The 22,404-nt window shown below is 41.6% G+C and overlaps 1 protein-coding gene and 1 pseudogene across 1 annotated transcript; one reads left to right on the top strand and one right to left on the bottom strand.

Moving 5' to 3' along the window:
* Positions 1-12,721: 12,721 nt before the first annotated feature.
* On the top strand, positions 12,722-14,202 carry LOC115690016 (RING-H2 finger protein ATL79-like). Its single transcript, XM_030616237.2, has one exon. The coding sequence runs from the start codon at positions 13,458-13,460 to the stop codon at positions 14,085-14,087; it is 630 nt and encodes a 209-aa protein (XP_030472097.1). The 5' UTR covers positions 12,722-13,457; the 3' UTR covers positions 14,088-14,202.
* A 2,112-nt stretch (positions 14,203-16,314) lies between these two features.
* On the bottom strand, positions 16,315-22,188 carry LOC115690017 (actin-like; annotated as a pseudogene).
* Between the last annotated feature and the right edge of the window lie 216 nt (positions 22,189-22,404).

The raw sequence follows: 22,404 nt of genomic DNA, 5'->3' as shown, positions 1-22,404 counted from the left end.
AGCAAGTAACAATCTCATAATTGTGCATTACCAAAAAGTGCAAATTCAAGACGAGGAGAATGTAGCTTGAGGAAGCACATGACCAATCTAAGGAAAAACGCGCATCATAGCAATGTGGTACTACACACGCTACTTTGGTCAAGGATTGCACACGGATGGGTCCATCAATTGAACAAATTCGCCTACAGCTGTCGACATTTCCACAAGTTACTGGTGTGGTGTGGTGTAAGATGTTGAAGAAAATTGAAAGCAACTAGTTGCAAGAGCCTCGTTTCATCCCCAAGGATCTGGCCTTTCCGACACACATATTTATTTCCTCGAGATATTCAAATTATCAAATGTTTTGTCGCCCCTCCTTTTTGTTAAGATAGTATTGGCATCAATCTTAGCCACATGATGGTTTAAATAAAACTGTGGGCGGTGCACAAACTGTGCATTGCCCCGCTCGACAGCAATTGATTAATTTGAAGACTCCAAGATTTCGTGTTACGTCCTTTTTTCCTCCTCTTCTCTTCTGGCTGTCGTCCTGAATAAGATAATTCAAGTTGGTGAGATCTCAAATCGTCTTCATTGACCAAACGTACAGTACAGGGACGGGGATTGTTCTTGCGTGCTGGTAACGTGCCCTCGGCTTTGGGTTTGACTCGTGGATTTGAAGATCCAGTAGCAGATATCGTCGTGTGATTAGGCATTGATGTGAGGCTTGGTCGTTTGGACTTAAACCAAAATCAAAAAAGAACTTTCATGTGAAGAAGGGATAATTACCAAGAAAAAAAAAATCAAACTTATTATATGGATGTTAATTTAATTATAAACTTTTTAATTTATTCATTTAGTCGTAAACATTTCGACAATATAATATTATATTCCTTACCGATAATTTTGATTGGATATCGCTGACGTGGACGCCGGCCGTCCTACGCGGCACGGTCGGTATTGAAGTGAATAATTTTATTATTTTTTCTTCTTCTTTTTTATTCTGGGCTAGCGAGGGCTGCCATGGTTGCAGACTGGCGGATGGAAATAAAGAAAAAAAGAAAAAAGGGAAAGAAAAGAAAAGGCAAGGAAAAGAAAAAATGAAAAAAATCGAAATAATTGTCCACATTAGTACCGCTTGTGTCATGTGTGACGTTCAACGTCCACGTCAGCAATTTCCGGCCAAAATTGGCTGAAAAGACTATATTGATAAATCATTAAAAGGTTCAAGATTAAATTGGCCAAATTCAAAAGTTTAGAATTGAATTGACATTCATACAATAGGTTTAAGACTTTTGTTTTATTATCCCAATGAAGAATGAAGATGTTTGCATTTAAAAAGAAATATGAACCAGCATATGTGAACCTCTATATCTATATTTGTATGATGTGAAATGTTTAAATGTTCGGATTAAAAAAATTCCAAGTGCCTGTGTTGCAATATGTATATTAAGCAAAAAAATCAAACTTAAAAGTCTATCCGGACAAGCTCTTAGAGAGCTGAATCTAGACACTGCACTTTAATAAAAAGATCTTAGCGAGAGCGTAATGCTTGATACTATTTTAAATAAATACATGTTTTTAAAGTCCACTTAGGAAATGCATATTTTTTTTTATATTCCTTTTTACAAATGGGCTTTGGGAGGTTTTTTTTTTTTTTAAAGTACCCTTCGCCGGCTCCGGCTGCGAAGGGCTCGACCGGCGAGCCGAGCGGCGCAGATCTAGCGGCGCGGCCGTCGCCGAGGAGGCTTGAGGTCGCACGACCTCCCGTCCGTAAGTCGCAGCCCAGGTCATCAGAGTAATGTCAAGTATACAGTTGAGGATCTTCTATACCGTACGGTACTTCCTTTGGTGTCTCGACAAATCTCAAACATTAATAAGAACCTAAATTGCATAAATATGCGATCGAGATTTACTAAAATTCCAAAGGAAGGATTGCACGGAATAAAGCATTCACATCCAAATATTTTAAGATTGGTATATGGAATTACACTTTGGGTGTACCAAATGATGCGGCAGACTGTATCCGGACATTCAAAACAGGACTGATTCATGTCAAACGCATAATGGAAGTCCGCGTATCGGTCGACATACCCGTTTTATAAACTTGTGTTTAATAGACAAAGCAGTTGGCATCACCCATTCTGAAGTGCTGCTGTTCACAGTTACTCCGGATGTTAAAGTCTGTGAGGCAAAAGACAAAACAGCTCTGAGATTCGCTCTCTTTGTACGCATTATTAGCTCTTGGGTTTGGTATGATTTGGGACGAAATTTTAGGTCCCAGATGATCTGTTCGTTACGATGGCTACATGCATGGATGCATCACGGGCACGCATGTGCACGAGGACAACGCTCGAGCCATCATGGAGATTTGAGGGGGAATCTGGGTTCCAATCGCGCCACCTGAGTTCAGTTGTGAGCACATGCGAGCGTCGATTACGACACGGGGAGATCACGTGAAACCTTGCAGGCCCGCATCATGTTAGGGTGTCCCCAGCATTCATACGGTTGTCGTCCTAGGTTGGTGAAGGGGAGTTAAAAAGGAGGGACGATTTCTTATGAGGCATCATGTCTCCCTAAGTACAGTACATGTGTTCATCAAAAGTGGGTCACACTCATTTTTTATTTAACTAATAGAGATATAAAACTTTCAAAAGTACAATCAATGGAAGGATTTGATTGGATTAACATTATACTTTTTAAAAGTTTTATGACTCGATTCCATTTTGTTCACTTTTAATTTAACTAATATAGGTAGTTCATGAATTTCATTATTGAGGAGGACCCAAGTATAATGAGGAAAGACAACTTCTTTGGATTTATAATATTTTCGGTTGGTAATTGCACACATGGTTTATCCTAAAATTGATATCTTAAGTGTCGTGATAAATTTTTAAATCGACAATTAAGTAAGTGAGCCATATTTAGCTTTTAATAAGAACTTCACATAAGTTTAGTATACATAATTTAAAGATCAATCTTGGTACATTTCGGATTTTTTTTAAAAGAAAAATAGAAAGAGACACTCATTCCCCATAGAGTAATGTCAAGTATACAGTTGAGGATCTTCTATACCGTACGGTACTTCCTTTGGTGTCTCGACAAATCTCAAACATTAATAAGAACCTAAATTGCATAAATATGCGATCGAGATTTACTAAAATTCCAAAGGAAGGATTGCACGGAATAAAGCATTCACATCCAAATATTTTAAGATTGGTATATGGAATTACACTTTGGGTGTACCAAATGATGCGGCAGACTGTATCCGGACATTCAAAACAGGACTGATTCATGTCAAACGCATAATGGAAGTCCGCGTATCGGTCGACATACCCGTTTTATGAACTTGTGTTTAATAGACAAAGCAGTTGGCATCACCCATTCTGAAGTGCTGCTGTTCACAGTTACTCCGGATGTTAAAGTCTGTGAGGCAAAAGACAAAACAGCTCTGAGATTCGCTCTCTTTGTACGCATTATTAGCTCTTGGGTTTGGTATGATTTGGGACGAAATTTTAGGTCCCAGATCTGTTCGTTACGATGGCTACATGCATGGATGCATCACGGGCACGCATGTGCACGAGGACAACGCTCGAGCCATCATGGAGATTTGAGGGGGAATCTGGGTTCCAATCGCGCCACCTGAGTTCAGTTGTGAGCACATGCGAGCGTCGATTACGACACGGGGAGATCACGTGAAACCTTGCAGGCCCGCATCATGTTAGGGTGTCCCCAGCATTCATACGGTTGTCGTCCTAGGTTGGTGAAGGGGAGTTAAAAAGGAGGGACGATTTCTTATGAGGCATCATGTCTCCCTAAGTACAGTACATGTGTTCATCAAAAGTGGGTCACACTCATTTTTTATTTAACTAATAGAGATATATATATATACATATATATATATATATAAGGATAAGTACATTGGAAATTCTAAAATTTATCACTAAAATGCAATTGACTCCTAAAACTTTCAAAAAGTGCAATTAAGTCCTACAACTTATCACGAAAGCGCAATCGAATTCTAAAACTTTCAAAAAGTGCAATCAATGGAAGAATTTCATTAGATTAACTTATCAAGTTTGATTGGATCAACTTATCACTTGATAAGTTGATTCAATCAAGTCCTTCCATTGATTGCACTTTTTGAAAGTTTTAAGACTCGATTGAACTTTTGTAACAAGTTTGAGGACTCGATTACGCTTTTATGACAAGTTTTAGGATTTGATTGTACTTTTTGAAAGTTTTATGACTCAGTTGTACTTTTGTAACAAGTTTTAGGATTTCTAGTACATTTATCCCTATATAAATGACCAAGTCTTTGTAATCGACACAATGCCAATTTGTGAGTATAGAGCTTGGTGTTAAGTTTGAGTTGGTTATTGATAAATTGATGATAATGAAAATACTTATCGATGACAAAGGTTGTCGACATACGATAGCGATCGGTCGACGATTATCACTTGACGGGTTTGGCTAAGCGAGTCGAGTTCACTTTTAATTTAACTAATATAGGTAGTTCATGAATTTCATTATTGAGGAGGACCCAAGTATAATGAGGAAAGACAACTTCTTCGGATTTATAATATTTTCGGTTGGTAATTGCACATGGTTTATTGCCGTCGTGTCCGCTTCAAAGATTAAGTAGGCCACTTTAACGTTGCAGTTAGTTCGGTGAGGATCACAAAGGTTGTGGTTTTAAAATCCCACGGCTCAAAACTTTACCAAGAAAAATTTTCGATATTACATTGAATCGGCTTAATTTAGATAATGTGAAACATAATTTTGTTGAACGTGACAAACATTTAGGTGATTTCGGAACATCGCATCACCGGTGCATAAAATAAGGTCAAATCACTCAATCTACACGAAGTATCGCTTATTTTGTATTGAAGAACAAAAAAGAAAGTACCCCTTATTTGGAGGAAGAAAAGAAAGCTCATTGCACAAGATAATTAAATTGGAGACAACTCGCAATCCCCTGTGAACATATGAATTGGCCAGATTGAGTCATAATCACTCCATATTAAGTCATAATTACTCCACACCATGCGAGATTCAAAAGTCCGATGTTTAGCAAGCTTTATCATCGCAACCTCATCGAGATTCTAATAGCTGAGAAGTCTCTTCACATGATATATGCCGCAATTAAGTTATGCAATAAGAGTAGTGCAAAGATTCGTTCACGTGATCTCATTGATAACATGTGACTCTTTACCACTAGATCAGATATCTCGAGAGTATTGGAAATTCAAAATGTTGCCCTAGTGATCGCACCAATCTAACATTTAAATTCAAATCATCATGCTCATCCGTAGGATTGATCGGTTTCAGCGTAAGTCGATTCTTGGCCTAGAACTGGCTTATTTTTTTATGTGTGTAAAAAATCAAATTCCTGTAAGTTGGACCGATTAATTGAAAAATATAGGTTGGTCAAGTAGTTATGTTGTTTCAACCAAAAAAAAAAAGTAGTTAGGTTGTTTCTGACAAAAAAAAAAAGGCATTATGTTGTTTTTTTTCATAGTTCGATTCCCAATGAGTGCAAAAGTATTCTTCTTTTCCTAAAAGAGACTTCAAGCTCAGTTTAGGACTTACACGACTAAGGAACAAGTGAACCATTGGTTCTAAGTTCGTGCAACCAAGGATCGAATCGGCCGAGCCTTTGACCAGTCGGTCTGGGCCGATTCGATCCTATTCTTGAATTGAACCGGATCAATACACGTCCGTTCTTGTCAGACATCATCAGCTCGTCCTTTCAGATCGTCTCCGAGCTAGAGCTCGACCACCCCATCAACGAAGGGGGACAAATGCCTATCCATATGACTTATCATACTAGCTAATAATTTTTACCCCCAAGCGATCCAAGCACGATCCCAAATGAAATGCGTACGGACTGGCCTGGAGTGGGGTCTAATCTATTTAAAGTTCTTACCAAGAAACCTGTTGAAGAGGTCAAGCAGTCTCCCAAAAAAGGATGTGGAAGGCCCCCACAGCCTGTGCACGATCCTTAATAAGTCAAGACATCAACACGAGGCAGAGCATCCGATGAACGCGACTTGGTAGAACCACGTGACTCCTGGTGTTGGCCACGGTTCTTGCTTTCCCTGATTAGGACCCGTTCCTTGATTTAGGGGAAATGAATTGATTCGATTCATGCACTTTGAGATCACCGTCATGTAACGAAGATGTCTCTCTAGATATTCACGCGTTTTTTCAAAGATATGGTTAATCTCGCGGTTTTATTTTCGGCCGAAAAACGAAATGATACTTCATTTTCAAGAACCGAGGCATTTCGCGACGATGAGTGCTGGTTAACGAAGCTTGGTCGAATTCCTATCCTTGGTCCAACACTGATTGTCTAGCCTTAGTTAACCAGGCTCCTTGATGCTGAAATCAGGCATCCTGAGCCCATTTGAGCTCTTCAATTTCTGGAGCACGCGTCCTCTCTTCTGGGATTTATAGCCCGGCGTTCCCTCTATTTTCTCGATCGGATAGGGACTGCAGGCCACTCGTTGTCAGAATCACTGCAGGGTTTAGATAGCTGGACTGTTTAAGAAGCTTTGTCCTTTGCTGTTCGTTTGCAGCTGATTGAATCTGTCGTTTTCGCTCTTACCAATCGTGGGTGCCGGTAATTCTTACCGCTAAACAAAGTTATGAAGCTTGTAGAGCAAAAACACGGGGCGTTCTTATGGGAAGGACTAACGCCGTGGAAGATGGACTGATGGAATCTTGCTTTTGCTTGAGGTGCTCGTGGAGGATCTCTTATTGAGTTCTGGTTCTCTGAGGACCGCCTGCCCCTGTAGTTAAACAAAGGGAGCATCTCGTCCGTGAGATGTTCCTCCGACGCCGCCGGTGCTTTGCGGAGAATACTTACGGCAAGGCATCTCTTGAAGCTCCACATGAAGTGCTTGATAGGGCCTGTGGAATCTATCTCTTTGGGGATGCGTTTCATCATCGATGCAATGGTCATCGCCATCTGAACGCCGAACGGTCTTGGTTGAAGCGGACCACTAAGGGAAGAGAATTTCATAAATGTCTGTTAAAGAGTGTTAGAGTTGTTGCATTTATCAGATTTGGAGAGCCAAGAACTCCAAGCAGCATTCCCAGTCTCTTCCTTTTGTTGATGTTGTGATTCAAACAGTGAGACTCAAACTTAAAAGATCCGTTTGTTTCACGAAAAATGTGATATTTTTGGAAAATATTTTTCACAAAGACATTTTTTCAGGAAAATAACTATATTTTAAACCTAAAAATGAACTCGAAAATATTTTCCGTCGTTTGGTATGGAAAATCTAATTTGATTTTTCTAAATAGATATACATAATTTGAGCGATGGTAACTTGAATATGGGTAGTTGGAGAATCGAGTACGGGCACTAGAGTCACTAGTCTGGCCTCAATGGACCCCTACACGGGCACCAAGGATTAGGGCATGGGGACCTCGGTCCCGGCCTCGGCCTTAATGTACCCGAGCGCTGGCACTAGGGTCCCAAGCTTGGCCTCGATGGACCCGAGCACGGCTAAGGGCACCGGGATCCCGAGCCTCAGTTTCGATAGACCCCGGCTAGGGCAACAGGGAGTCGAGCTCGACATTGAGGACCCGGACACAGCCTTTGTGGACTCAGGGCCCAGATGTTGGGGATCCAAGCTCGGGTACCAAAATCCCACACTCGACCTTTATGGACCTAGGCCTAGGTGTCGGGGCATTAAGTAAGGGCATAGGGGATTCGAGCCCGGCTTCAATTGACCCGGGCTAGACTTCGATGGACTCAGGTGTGAGCGTCGAGGGCCTAGGCATGGATACAGGGGTTTGGGGTCTCAAGCATGGGCACCGCGATCACAGGCCCGGCCTCAATGCACTCGAGCCTAGGCATCAGAGACTTTGGTCCTGAACATTGGGGACCCAGGAACCAGAGTTGGAGTTTCCACGCCCAAATGTAAAGTTTCAGGTCCAAGTGCCTATACCTAATTATATTTTGGAAAATGATTTTTTCTTTAAAAAAAGAGGAAATCATTTTCCTGAAACTTAAGCATAGGTTTTCCATTGATCTTGGAAAATATTTTTCATTGACTCATTTTCTTAAACGAATCAAATGCCAGAAAACGAGGAAAATATTTTTCACAAAACAAGCAGAGCCTTAAACACTGCTTCAATTTTCGAAGTAGAATCGCCTTTGAGTTGCATCGTTGGTGCATAGTGTTAATGTTGCTACACGAAGCCGCATATGTTTTTTTCGAGATAGTGAGTCCTTTTTGTGTCTTTAAGGCAAAACGTAAGAACGCATGAAAAAAACTTCAGAGCACTAGTAGTCTCAAAGAGCTTACGGGGATAAGAGACACGATTTTGTGGCAGGGCTTTCTTTAATATCTTTCGAAATGGCGACACTGGTTACGTGCTAATTGGCTCGATCAGAGGAAGCCGTCGTGCTTCGAGAGCATCTTAATATCACTCGTGATAATTTTTAGGATAATCGCGGTTAGTGTAAGGGTACCACCTAAAACAATTTTCTCAACAAACATGGAACTTTCCTTTTAGGCCATAATATATATGGGCCGGGACGCCCATTGACTGTCCGCCTGTCTAGCCTAGTTCTGTGCATGGATGGGTCGGTCCATTCTCATTTCGAATTGATTTGATGCCCAATCAATTTCGGCAATTTGACGTGGCCAATATAATAAAATCCTTAATTTCATCACCGAAGTGCTTCTCTGGGGACTCCTGAAAACAAAATCTACCTAGACTCCCATTAGAAAGTCAAGCTATGAACATATTACCATTTGGAAATAACACATGGGCTGGCAGTCTGATCTCAATGCCGGCGAACTAGGTCCGATGGTGGTCGGTCGAGGACTATGGCGTCGATGGAAGTGAATTGCAAAAATAATTTTCGCTCTTTAAAAACATAATTCATTTTTTCTCGACATTTAAATACGTAATGTCTGCCGATCATGATTTTCTTAACTGGTCTCGAATGGTGTGAGCTAATGTACATCTTGATAGTTTGATAACAACTCGACATATTCTTTTGGGATAAGTATATTGAAAGTCTCAAAATTTGTCATAAAAGTATAATTGAGTTATAAAACTTACAAAAAGTATAGTTAAATCCTAAAACTTGTCAAATTGATGCAATCGGGTCTTTCTATTAACTCCGTCTAACTTGATTAATGGGAAATGTTGACGTGATTATTTTTAATACTCTCTTTTCTATGTGATGAGGATGTGACTAAAACATGAAACATAAGGCTAAAACGACGTCGTTTTGATTCAAATCTGATTTTTAAAATAATTTTTATTTAAATTTAATTAAAAAAATAAGCTAACAAATATAGGTGGGAACCATCCGATGAGGGATGTAGCCACCCCACCATCGCCGGGAAGGTCCGACAAGGGTCACGGCAGCCCTCACCGCCTAATTCCCACCCTTTTTTTTTAGCTTTTTTATTTAATTTAAATAAAATTTGATTAAAAATCAATTTTGAACCAACATGATATCGTTTTAGCCACGTCATTGCCACATAGGATAGAAAAAATAATAAAAAAAAAGTCATGTTAACATTTTCTGTTAACCAAGTTGGGCGGAGTTAACGGAAAGACTCGATTGTACCAATTTGACAAGTTTTAAGACTTGATTGCTATTTCATAATAAATTTTAAGACTTTCAGTACACTTATCTTATTATTATTATTAGTTTTTCCAGAGATCATGGGTAAGATTCATGGTGAGGCAGATGAGTGAAGAAACCTTTTTGGGAAAAGTTGTTGATAAGAGCCGGACTGTTTCTTTGGATAAACTGATAAATGTGAAGTAAAATCGACCCAAGCTTTGCTTATCTTCTTTCATATTATTATAATTCTTTTGGGGCCAAACCGGCTTCGTCTATCTTCCTTAAAAGAAAGCTCCATCCATCCGATAGCAGACATGGGGCAGATGAAGATGTGACAATGATGATGAGAGCAGAAATGGTGGATCCGCTGGTCCCGTAGTGCCCCATCATTTCGGCCGATATCTCCTCTGTCACCGCAGGAGACGAAGCGTCTTTAACTTCTCTGCGATGATTGAGACATTGCATCTCTCTCTCTCTCTCTCTTTCCATCATCCATCCCCGGACAATTCACAGCATTGTTATGGTAATCGTACTCGTAATTTGATGATTAATGTCGACTAATGTCAACCACGGCTCCGTTAAACAAGTCGATTACTGACTTATGGTGGAGAGAGGGGGCGGGCGCATCTATCTTTCTTTCTTCGTTTGCCGTCTCGTCTACTGCTGTTACGTCCCTTGCTCTAACAAAGGAGCTTTATTTATCCGCGAATTCGACGCAATGAATCGTGCCGTATTTTGATTATCTCTGTGTGTCTGTGGATGCTTTGCACCTCGGTTAACTTCGCCAAGTGCGGATGCACTTGCAAAATGGAATGTTTTATCAACCGAGGTCTGTGCATCAATACCTTAGTTCATGGTCTTTTCAAAAGGAATTAACTTCAGTATGTGAAACGCAAATTCGCTTTTGTTTGAACCTTGAAGAGGTTGTGAAAAGGCTCGAAACTGTGTCCATATAAAGATAGGATTTGGATGGGTTTAGGACCTACATCGCTGTCGCTAGAATATTCGAGTTAGGGCACCAACGAAACACTAAATGCCCATTGAAGATGAGTCCAACGCCGTGGCCCCAGGTGTGAGTGGGAAAGCCTCAAGATCGGTTCACCTCTGCCCATACTCTTTCCTTCACATACTAACCAAGATTCTTTAAGATCGATGATAAGCTGCGGAATCTAACTTGTGACCTTCGACTTGCAAATCAAGCCCCGGACCACTTGACCAGCCGCATAGTCAATACTAAACTTTGTCAACTCCTCTTCGCATGGAATACTGTTGCACGAGTTGACGAACTTCAATCGTATGCTATATATGATCCGTTTATCTAAATGCTTGCGTACAGTTTGTCACATCGTCGGCGAGGCACGAGCCGGGGCCGGAAATAATGGTCTTAACATAAGATCATTGTTGCTTTGATACGCATATAGCGTTCCTCTTCTGCATATTTATACGTGAAAGAGCCTATTCAAATACGTCGGGGGCCCCAACCAAACTGCAGCAGATGAATGCAGACAAAATCTCTGATGCGTGAACATGAAGCAAGACTCCAAAACAATAAGTGATGTGTATGTTCTCGTGGCAGTCAGTCCAGCGGGACGCGTTCGTTCCTTTGGAAAAGGGGCACAATAAATGTTGCTGTAGTACCCAATTTCATCAAATCTTGGCCCGTCTCGAAGATGCACGAATCCTTTTGTATGTTTGCGATTAAAACAAAGATACTATCCAAATTCCATAAAATTAATGTGAAGTTCATTCGTGAATCTATGAATCAGTGTATGGATGTTGTAAAAGTTTATACGATGTTTCGGATTAAGAAAATCGGAAAAGCGAAAGTTATCCTAGGCAGATCTTTATTTTTTTGAAATTTATATTGAATAAAATTAATCGCAGCAAAGAATGCGTTTGATTTGCGGAAAATGAATGATTTGAAAAATATTTTTTCTAGAAATGATCTCTGCCACTCACAAAAATGAATGAACGGAAATTTTTTTCATTTATTGTTGATAATGAAAAATATTTGTACTGTCAATAATGAATATATTTTTAATCAATTAATTATTTCAATTGATGTAAGCAATAATTTTTTAGGATTATATTTTTCAAATCATTTATTTTTCACAAAATAAACGAAAGGAGATTGCCAAGAGGGAGCCTAAGTTTGAGTCCGTCAAGATATCCAGTTATATCGAACTTCACTCAAAAGTTTAAGTCAAATAGTTATGGGTCAAGTTGAACATATTAATTATTTTACACTATATCAATTCTCCGATGTGGGACTTTTCAAACACAACTATCTCAACAATCTCCCCTTCATGTGTGAGCTTAGTGATACGTTTGCACCCTCTCAATTTAGGTTTCCTTATGCATTAACATATCTCAACTTGAATATCCAATACTCACCTTCATCCCTTGTTTTTTTCTCCAGACCAAACCATGAAAGTTGCCATCAAGACCGTGTTGCTACACCACAACGCCCACCTGCCCGGAAACCGTGTTGGTCACAAGGTTCCTTCATTGAGATAGATTGGGGGCACAACAATCTATCATCGGCTCTAGTACCAGATGTTAAGATTAGTCCTACAAACATAACGAAATAGAGAGTAAAGGCGAGGAAGAGAAATCGACACACAACCTGGTTTACCCTTAAACTAGGGTTACATTTAGTCGAGGATTCCACTATAATTATCACCTCCCACCTCTTTGTTACAACCCTTAATTACAAGAGAGGTGTATACTCAATTGTTATTAATGGGTGTAAATCTAAATTACCAATAAGATATACGTGCAGATTATAGAAGCTTTCTAAGAAGTATGAACCATATGCCCCGGTAGTTCCGACTGTCTTTTTTCTTAGATAAATGATATTTGACAATCGTGTGGTGTTCAGCTGACATCGTCTCCATTCTCGAAATTGTGTCAAAATTCTGGTAAGAGTTTGGGATGTGTAGCGGCACTTTGATGCAACCAAGAATACTGCTTCCTTTCTTGTATTGGACAAATTGAAAGCTACAAATTAAAAAAGAACAACAAAACAAGAGAAACTTTATAAAAAAGAAATTGACAAAACTAAATGGATTCGAGTTCGTCCAAAAACAGTAGGAAAAAGCTGAAAAACGGGGCACACAGACTGAAACCAATGGCCATCGCCCGTAGAATTTTAGGAACTGTTCCTTTTGGCCTCTTCTTCTGGTCACGACATTCGCCTTTTTTGCATCAGTCGCTAAAGGAGGTAACTTTCATGGACATGCGCTCTTGAATTTCGGTGGACTCTCCAATTCCATGTGAAAGGCGATGCGGGCGTCATGATTCTTTCGATCGTAAAGCCTCGAACTAACTAAAATTCTCGTTTCGCTATTCGACAGAGAGGTCGTCCTAAGGAATATGAGAAAGAGAAAGGCCTGCATCATAGCAAAACGGATCGAGATCACAAACCCGATGTGCGGTCGAGCGCGAAAAACCCGGGTCGCGCAGGACGTGAATTTCTCGGATGATCTCGTGTAATTACATTTTCTAGGAATGTTCCAGGTGAATGTGGCACTTGCATGATTGAACTCTTGTGGCATTCCTCATCTGTTCTGTTCACCACGACTGTAACTTGCCTGTTCTGTTTACTGCAGGGAGATGACTCAGAGTTCTCTGCTTCGCAATTCCTGAGGTCAGAGAGAGAGAGAGAGAGAGAGAGAGATGGAGGCCTAAAGTGCACGTATGCCTTTCTTGCTACCTATAAATTCCCACTCACCACTCTTTCTCTCTCTGCTTGCTTTGTGTTCTGGAAAAGAAGAACGAGCTTCGTCATACAAAGGCCTTGGAGATAAACTCCCCCATCTTTCTTGCGTCGCATAGCCGAACTCGAAAGCTTCTCGATCACACGAAAGGGCGCGAAATGCGACCGCCGCCGATGGAAACAACCACAAGAGACGCCGCGGCGACCGCCATACACAAGATCCTCCACCTCGCTCCGCCGCCGGCGACGTGCGGCCCCCGCGCCTGCTGGCGGCGGGCCGCTGCCAACTCTGACTCTTCCGGCGACCTCCAGACCTACCTCATCGTCCTCGTCCTCTGCTTTCTCCTCTGCGCCTTCGCTCTCACCTTCGCCGTCCGCTGCTTCCTCCGCAGCCAGCCCCCGCCCCCGCCCCCGCAGAGCAGCCTGCCTCCTCGGGCTCGGGGCGAGGCTGAGCAGAAGCCCGCCGGCGAAGGGACCGTGCCTGCCCTGGCGGCGGCGGCGCTGATGGTGTTCTCGCCGGAGGTGGAGCTGGCCGGTGTGGAGGCAGAGTGCGCGATTTGCCTGACGGAGTTCGTCGGAGGGGAGGAGATCAGGGTCCTGAAGGGCTGCAGGCATGGATTCCACGATCAATGCATAGAGAAGTGGTTGTCTTCGAAGTCGTCTTGCCCGACCTGTCGCAGCAGCTGCGTCGTCGTCAATTGCTTGGCGCATGAGAATGGCACTGCCCAGTGCTCTGAAAACGGCGGAACGCCCGCATCTCTTTCTCAGAGAGCGACAGAGCAAGTTTGATTGTCGAAGAGTTCGTGCAGTTTTCATTTCACTTTTTGCCTTGGAAATTCGAATTCGTTGCTTGTGTTGGTGATTGATTTTCTCAGACATCAATGAAATGAGTTTTTAAGTCTCATCTTGATAGTTCTTCGTGTACTTAACTTTCCTCCTCCGCCGCCATGCGACAGACTTCAAGTCAGCAGCTGAAGTTTTGTGCTTCTCTGAACTAGACGATCATCGGCCTCGCGAGTGATTTTGGGCGAGCTGGGACGAGACTATTTTAATCACGAAATCCGATCCGGCCCGATTGGGCTCACGTCGATCGAAGAATTGTACATAAATTTTCTCTTGCATGCGAGCTCGGGCTGCAAGTTATCCCGACATCAGGTGATCAGATCAAAGAGCCAGACATATTCATGATCCTAAACCTTAGAAATGATTGAATAAATGAAGGCACTATATTACGAAAAACGCTTGGAGAATGCAAAGCAGAGCATTACCAAGGATACTAATGTGACATTCTGTGAGGCAATGTTTGATCAATTACAAGTCCTGTCAACAGAACTCGAAACTTGAGGTGCAAAAGCTTTGACCCAACTCTTCAAGCTCATCCATATTCGGCACTCGCGGAGGAGATACACTCCAGCACCAGGCTTGATGAGATTGGAGCTCGTGCTTGTGTTGGAGCTTATCTTGAGCCGACCCTTCAAGCTTGTCCACGATTGGCGAGCAGAGGAAGAAAGCTTACAAACTAGTCCAGGTAGTCCAGAAAGGCAGAGCATATATACACAAGTGACATTGTCCCTGCAATAATAGGAATCGATGGCAACTAGCTCGGTGTTGACAGATCCTCCCAATGCTAAGCTGAAACCGGGGAGCTGCAGCTATAGTATTTCACAATCACCGGTGCGTGCGTGCAAAAGGGAATAGCTATAATGAGAGAAGCAACCGAATTGGCCCGAGGGTCTGGACCGATGCGCACATGATTTTTCGAACGGACTTGCATCCGACCCATTACAGGTGAAAGACCGATTTCCACAATCTTTGTCTTTCATCGAGTTCCGTCGAGAAGCGGATAGTTGTGCTGATCGGGGTCGGTAGAATTAGAAGGCACCCGGCTTTCGGTAGAAGTTCAACCTCCGAAAGTTACTTCTTCGTTTCTGACGATCGAAGTGCAGAATCAAAAACAGAAAAAAAGAAGACAGAGGACAAAGGTAATGTATATTCTTTGGCAATTATATGCTTAGTATCTCTTTGCTTTTGGTACCGGATGCCCCATTGTACCTAGAAGCATCTGCATCATCTGTACTTGAACACATGTATTTGTAACTTTCTGTAAGGCAGAATTCTATTAACGAGTAAAAATATACAGATTTTTTTTTCTGCGCCGGTAAATTTCAATAAGCATTGGTAAGTGTATCTATTATTTTGATAAAAAAAAATGACCGGCGACCTTTTTTTTTCGGGTAAGTTTTTATTACATTAATAAATACCAACACTTTCATAAAATTTCCAACTTTTTTGATAGTTTGCAAAATAGAACTTTTTGAACTAACTTATCAATTTTTGTTTGCATAACTTATATATATCGCTTCAGATTCAGTAACATTTGCATAAAAAATTAAAATTGAGCGTGTTTTTTTTAAGAAAAGCCAATAAAAGTTGACAAACAATAACAAAAGTTGATAAACTAAAAAAAAATCCAATGAAAGTACATGAAATGAGAGTCGATCACCTAAAAGCTGGTAAATTGAAGGCACTCGTGAGAAAGACAAATAAGATATTGATAGAAAGATAAAGAAAAGTTAGTAATTTCCAAACCTTAAAAAAGAGTTGGTAATTTCATAAAAGTGTGGTACTTTCTAACAAGTTACCAAAACATCAAATCACCGGTTTACCAACAGTTTTCCCGGAGCATGTGGAAGTTAGGAGTGTGCAAAGGAATTGGGAACCACCCGAAACCGAGCCGGACCAGCCCAGAATCGGTGGGTACTGGTCCGGTTCCTAATTCCAGGTATGCAACTGCCTACTCGTCCACTCGGACCAGACCGGTAATATTGTGTATTCGCATTTTTTGTATTTCGTCACCGAGAGCATGACATTTTGCATCAAATTCGGTGGTGATAATGTCGAATATGGGAATTGAGATGGGCTCGAGATAACGATTGACCGAGGATCAATAGAAATTCGAGCGATGGACAAACTTTGGACAATCGGGGTGAAGTGGATACTCTCAAAAGCAGAAAGATTAGTAGATGCTAGTCAAAGCTAAAATGCTGATTTCCTGCTGGACTTTGCTGAGGGAAACATGTATCGACCCTCCCCAATCCAAGCACTATACTTCCTCTCTGGTGGAGCTACCACCTTTATCTCTGCGCCGCTCGGAGCAAGAGCAGAGATCTCCTTACTCGAGCGGTTGGCCATTCCCGGAAACATCATAGATCCACCACTGAGCACGATGTTCCTGTACAGGTCTTTCCTGATCTCGTCATCGCACTTCTCGACGGAATTACAGAGGGTCTCGTGAATCCCGGCTGCATGCATCCCAACCAGCCACGGCTGGAATAGGACTTCGGCGCATTCGAAACGCTCGGTGCCGATAGTTATGACCTCTCTATCAAGTAACTCGTAGCTTTTCTCAACTGCCGGACTGTGTCAAGCAGTTTCTCAATCTCCTTCCCGTAGTCGAGAGCCATGTAAGCAAACTTCTCCTTGATGCCACGGACGATTACCGGTTTGATCGAGTCCTGCGGATAACCTCTCCGAGTCAATTTCTCCATCAAAGCATCCGTCACGTCTTGCCCGGCAAGGTCAAATTGCATGATGCCTTGGGGCTTCCCATAAACTTCATAGACCGGAATTGAGCACGACAACTAGATAAAAACAACGTTAAGAAGGAAACCGCTAAAAGAATCGAAGTTTTAAGACAGGAATAGAAAACGTAACACCATTGAGCTCTAGTGTGTTTTTTAAATTCATATATTCCGGTTACAACGAACCTGTTGTGCGACCAAAGGCATAAAGGACGTGGATAGCCGATATTGGGGAAAAGTATAAAAAAAAGTCATAAATTTATTGCATTGGTATCAAATTAGTCCTAAGCTTTTCAATTGAACCAATTTAGTTCTAAATATTTTCACATTAGTACCAATTCAGTCAATCCAATCAATTTAGGCCGAAAATCGTTGACGTGAACGCCGGCCGTCCACATGGCGCTACCGGCGGATTGCCGGTGCTGACGTTGATAATTTTTAATAATTTTGTGAATTTTTTTAATAATTTAAAATAAATCCCTTTTTTTTCCGTTCTCTTACCTTTGGCCTGTGGTTGGCACTTGACCATGGCCGGCGAGGGCATCGTGGTCCTCGTAGCCTTTGGCGAGGGCCCTCGCCTAGGCAGCGAGGGTCGAGCACTTGCTAGATCTGGCGAGGATCATGATGCCCTCGCCGGTCTTCACTTGTGACCGGTCGCCGGCAATGGCCAAGTTTCGCCCACAGGCCAAAGGAAAAAAAAAGGAAAAAAAGGAAAATGAAAAAAAGGATTTTTTTTATAAAAAAAATTAATAACTAATTCAAAAAATTATTGAAATGTCTATGTCAGCGTCGATCGTCCGTCAGCCGTGTCACGTAAGACAAGTGCACGTCCACGTCAGCATTTTCAGGCTTAAATTGGCCAGATGGACTGATACCAATGTGAAAATGTTTAGTACTAAATTGATCCAATTAAAAAGTTTAGGACTTAATTGGTAGTAATACAATAAGGCTGCGTTTGGTCGACCGGATAAAAGCTAGGATAGGATATGTTTTATCCTATCCTGTGTTTGGTGGTGGTCCAGGATAGGATAAGGTTAGATATAGACCGGATATAGCCCGGATAAAAAAATCCGAGTGGGGTGGGATAGACCTGGATATGATTTCTAATGCCTATTTTTCCAGAAACCCTACACTCCACTTGCCATCATCTTCATCCCCACACCTTGTGCGCTTTCACCAAAAAAAATTCTCGGCTTCTTTTCCTTCACCGACTCCTCTGGACCGTGAATAGCAAAAAAAAAAAAAATTATCCTATCCGACTTTAAATCCGTAGTCCACCAAACAGTGGATAGGATATGAAGAAATCCCAGGATTTCTTATCCTATCCTATCCAGTCCTATCCTATTTAGAAATCTGGACAACTAAACGCGGCCTAAGTTTATGACTTCTTTTAGTATTTTTCCCACCGATATTGTAATAGATGGGCCCAACAGGCCAAGCCCATATCTTCAAGATAAGCCCATGTCCAACTCATTTCCTTTCTTCTTCAACATATGATGCACGTTGAAGCCCGCAGAGAAAAGCAAGGGAAATGGAAGGGCTCGTCCTTGAAGAGGAAAAATAAGGGAAAAGAGAGGAGAGAAAAATCTTCGCGCATAACCGTTTCGAATGTTCCGACAAGCCAAATCAATTCCGAATTCCAATGCCCGGTAAGTATTCGACCTCTTTATTCATACAATCGAGGGAATTTTCCGAATTATGACTCGGAATTAAGGGAAATTTGAACTATGAAATCCGATTTTGGAATTACGACTTCATTGTGTCCTTTCTGACTCCCCATCCTTAGCGGCCATCACTCTGTTCTTTTCTCCCACCATCCTGTTAGACAATAACATGTTCCTGATCAAATGACAATGTTGCTGAGGAGACTAACAGGAATTATAGCCTCAGGCATTCATTCTGCACAGTAAGTTTAAGCAATTGATTTGTGCTGGTCAACACCAGAACCAATGGATGACATGTGCCGTGGCTTGAAGCAAAAGTTGGGTGTACCCTCTGGTACAGCTTCGTTTCATAACTATCCGACCCAATGCAGGTGAGAGACGTTGCTATGGCGTTCGAGGGTGAGTTCGCACTTAAAAGCAATTCGGTGGTGTTGGTACCTAATTTTACCAGAAGAAGATGTTACGCTATGCTAGCATTGAGTTATGTCTTTACCTGCAATTCCTAGAAATGCTGGGGAAACTTTTCTCGACAAATGCCTTCTATCAAATGCCGGAAAATGTGTGCTCTATTGTAGTGTTTGTATAGTACATATAATTCAAATCATCTACCATTGTGAATTTTCGCAATCCTCCTCGCTATCTCTTTCGAATGGATGATTCTTGTTATCTTTTCCGGTAACTCCCATGTAGTTATTGGCCTGGTAAATGCGCAATTACGTGGCCACTATTGGATTAGATCTACGCATTTAGAAGTTGAAACGGATAATCTGTATCGGAACTTCCTCAACTGGTCATAACTGTTGGCCGGCCCGTATGGCTCGGCCGAGCGCCCTAGGATCACCATAGTGAGATATTAACGATACGGTAAAATGATGGATAGAATTTGTGCACCTGATTTGGATTCCATCGGCCTGGATGCGGAAATGACGATGAACCGGTGCCGTAGGTCTTCTCCCCTGTCACCCCCCAAAGTCCCGGCGCTATGAGACCGCCTCAGCCAACTCACGGAAGCCTTAGGTGAGTTTGAGAGCGTTTGAGAGAGATTGGAGAGAGTTGGGTGCAGAGGAGGGACCTGCAGCTCTATTTATAGAGTTTCCAGCCATGCCCTCTCATAACGGGCCGGGCCAAACTCGGCCCACACAAGCCGGGCCCATATCTGACCAATTAAGAAACCTTATATCCAAACTTATTAGACCAGACCCGTAAGCGGGTAATAACAATCTCAATTAATGTAACCCACATTAAGAAAACGTTACATTCTCCCACTTGGGCTATATTAATTGAAATCGTACCTTATGTGCACCTTTATTTGGTCTATGGATAATTCTTAATAGTTAATCCGATCCCATAAAGTTTCAAACACCGAATCATGGCGGTAACTGCATGTAATCACGCAGAGCCTTCCATGGTCACTTGTGCCTTAGACTTTACTGATATGGATTCGATATGATTGTGTGGCAAACGGATGACACCTCATAAAGAGTGATACCTCATGCGTCATCTCTTTGTCAGTCCTCATTCTCTTTCCTTAAGTGTTACAAAAACCTGATGTTTCACTAGAGAATATCTTTATAGTTCCAATGAACCTACATATGTCTTATCCTTATTGTTAACATTACTTTATGTGTAATAAGACATATCCTTAAGGCTAATAACTGAATGCCCATAGCCTTTACTCAAGGTTTACACAGTACTTTAAGATTTTCACCTTATATGTGTATTTAACATGACAACAATGCATTCAGAAATACCTTATTGAATGTAAATGAGTTGATACACATCCAAAATGTTACAAAGAGTAACAAAACACAGATGTAAACTTTATTAGAGCATAAATAAAAGCAGCTCCCACTAAACAACAGTATCCCATGATACTCCTAAGCCCATGCTAACGACATGTCGTTCAAAAATACAAGGGCGAAGGCCTTTAGTTAGTGGATCTGCTACCATATCATCTGTGGAAATGTGCTCTACTGTAATGTCACCATCCATGACTTTTTCCTTTATGGTCAAGTACTTGACCTCCATATACTTAGACCCCTTGAGACCTCTGTTGTTGTTAACAAACAACACTGCAGAGTTATTGTCACAATACAACTGTATGGGCCGATCCACAAAATCAAATACGGTCAACTCCCTAATGAGGTTCCGGAGCCAAATTGCCTGAATAGAGGCCGAAAAGCATGCTACAAACTCCGCTTGCATGGTAGAGGATGTCATTGATTTCTGTTTCTCACTTTTCCATGATATTGCACCTCCTGCTAACTTAAAGATGTAACCCGTTGTCGACTTCCTTTCATCCTGACAGCCAGCAAAGTCTGAATCCGAATACCCTACCAGCTGAAGGTCTTGAACATGTATGTAGATCAGCATATAGTCTTTTGTCCTCTTTAAGTACCTTAAAACCTTCTTGGCAGCAACCCAGTGATCGTGTCCTGGATTTGACTGATATCTGCCTAGAAGTCCTGTTGCAAAACCAATGTCTGGCCTAGTGCAAACTTGAGCATACATGATACTTCCAAGTGCACTAGTATAAGGTATATCCTTCATTTGGATTTTCTCAACATCCGTATGAGAACACTATGACAGACTCAGTTTATCACCCTTTATGACAGGAGCAATTCCTGGCTTGCAGTCCTGCATACTGAATCTTTCCAGAATACGATTAACATATGTTCTCTGAGACAAACCCAATACTCGGCGAGAACGATCCCTGTGGATCTCAATGCCTAGGACAAAAGACGCCTTATCAAGGTCCTTTATGTCAAAATCCTTCGACAACATTCGCTTTGTCTCATGTAGTAAACCAATATCACTACTCGTAAGCAAGATGTCATCTACATAGAGTATGAGAAAAATAAATTTCCTCCCACTAACCTTGCTGTATATACACTGATCTAACTTGTTCTCAACAAAACCTAATGAAGTGACAACACTATGAAACTTCAAATACCATTGTCTAGAAGCTTGCTTAAGGCCATAAATAGATTTCTTCAATCTACACACAAGCTCACCTGAATCATCAGCTGCAAAACCTTCGGGTTGCACCATATAGACTTCCTCATTAAGGTCTCCATTTAAAAAGGCAGTCTTAACATCCATCTGGTGTAATTCCATATCAAAATGAGCTACTAATGCCATAATCACTATGAAAGAATCTTTAGAAGAGACTGGAGAAAAAGTCGCTTCATAGTCTACTCCTTCTCTTTGAGTGAAACCCTTAGCTACCAGTCTGGCTTTGAACTTCTCAATCTTTCCTTTGGAGTCTCTTTTAGTCTTGTATACCCATTTGCAACCAATGGGCTTGTAACCTTTAGGCAATTCAACAAGCTCTCAAACACCATTATATTTCATAGACTGAATCTCGTCTTTCATTGCATCCACCCACATATCTGATTGAGGACAAGAAATTGTATCTGAATGAGTTACTAGATCAACCACGCAGCCTATATCGTAGTCATGCTCTTCTAGATAGACCATATAATCTGATGGTATAGCCGATCGTCTCTGCCTGATAGATCTCCTGAGTGGAGCTACTACTTCCTCATCCTGCACCTGAGGGGTTTGAAGTACTTCATCAGGAGCTGTTTTAATAACAGGATCCTGGACCACAACAGGCTCAGTCTGTGGTGTATGGGTCTCCATTATCGTCTGTACAGATAGAGAAATTGACACTGTAGTACCTACCATAATATTATCCTCAATGGTCTGAGAGCAACTACCTCCTTCGGCCACATCAAATTCCAGAAACTTCGCTGTCTGTGATTCGACAATTCTTGTGCCTCCACCACAACAGCCCGCCCAGGGTGTATGGGTCTCCATTATCGTCTATACAGTAGAGAAATCGACACCGTAGTACCT

The sequence above is a fragment of the Syzygium oleosum genome, unplaced genomic scaffold (assembly GCF_021117445.2).
Source record: "Syzygium oleosum isolate NSW1041296 unplaced genomic scaffold, Sole_v2.1 Sole_v2.14, whole genome shotgun sequence".
In the NCBI taxonomy this organism is placed as follows: domain Eukaryota; kingdom Viridiplantae; phylum Streptophyta; class Magnoliopsida; order Myrtales; family Myrtaceae; genus Syzygium; species Syzygium oleosum.
Note: the sequence above shows the minus strand (reverse complement) of the source record. Positions and strands in the feature narration are given on the sequence as shown.

Excerpts from the sequence above, each read along its gene's own strand:
- LOC115690016 (XM_030616237.2), top strand. The coding sequence starts at position 13,458 with ATGCGACCGCCGCCGATGGAAACAACCACAAGAGACGCCGCGGCGACC.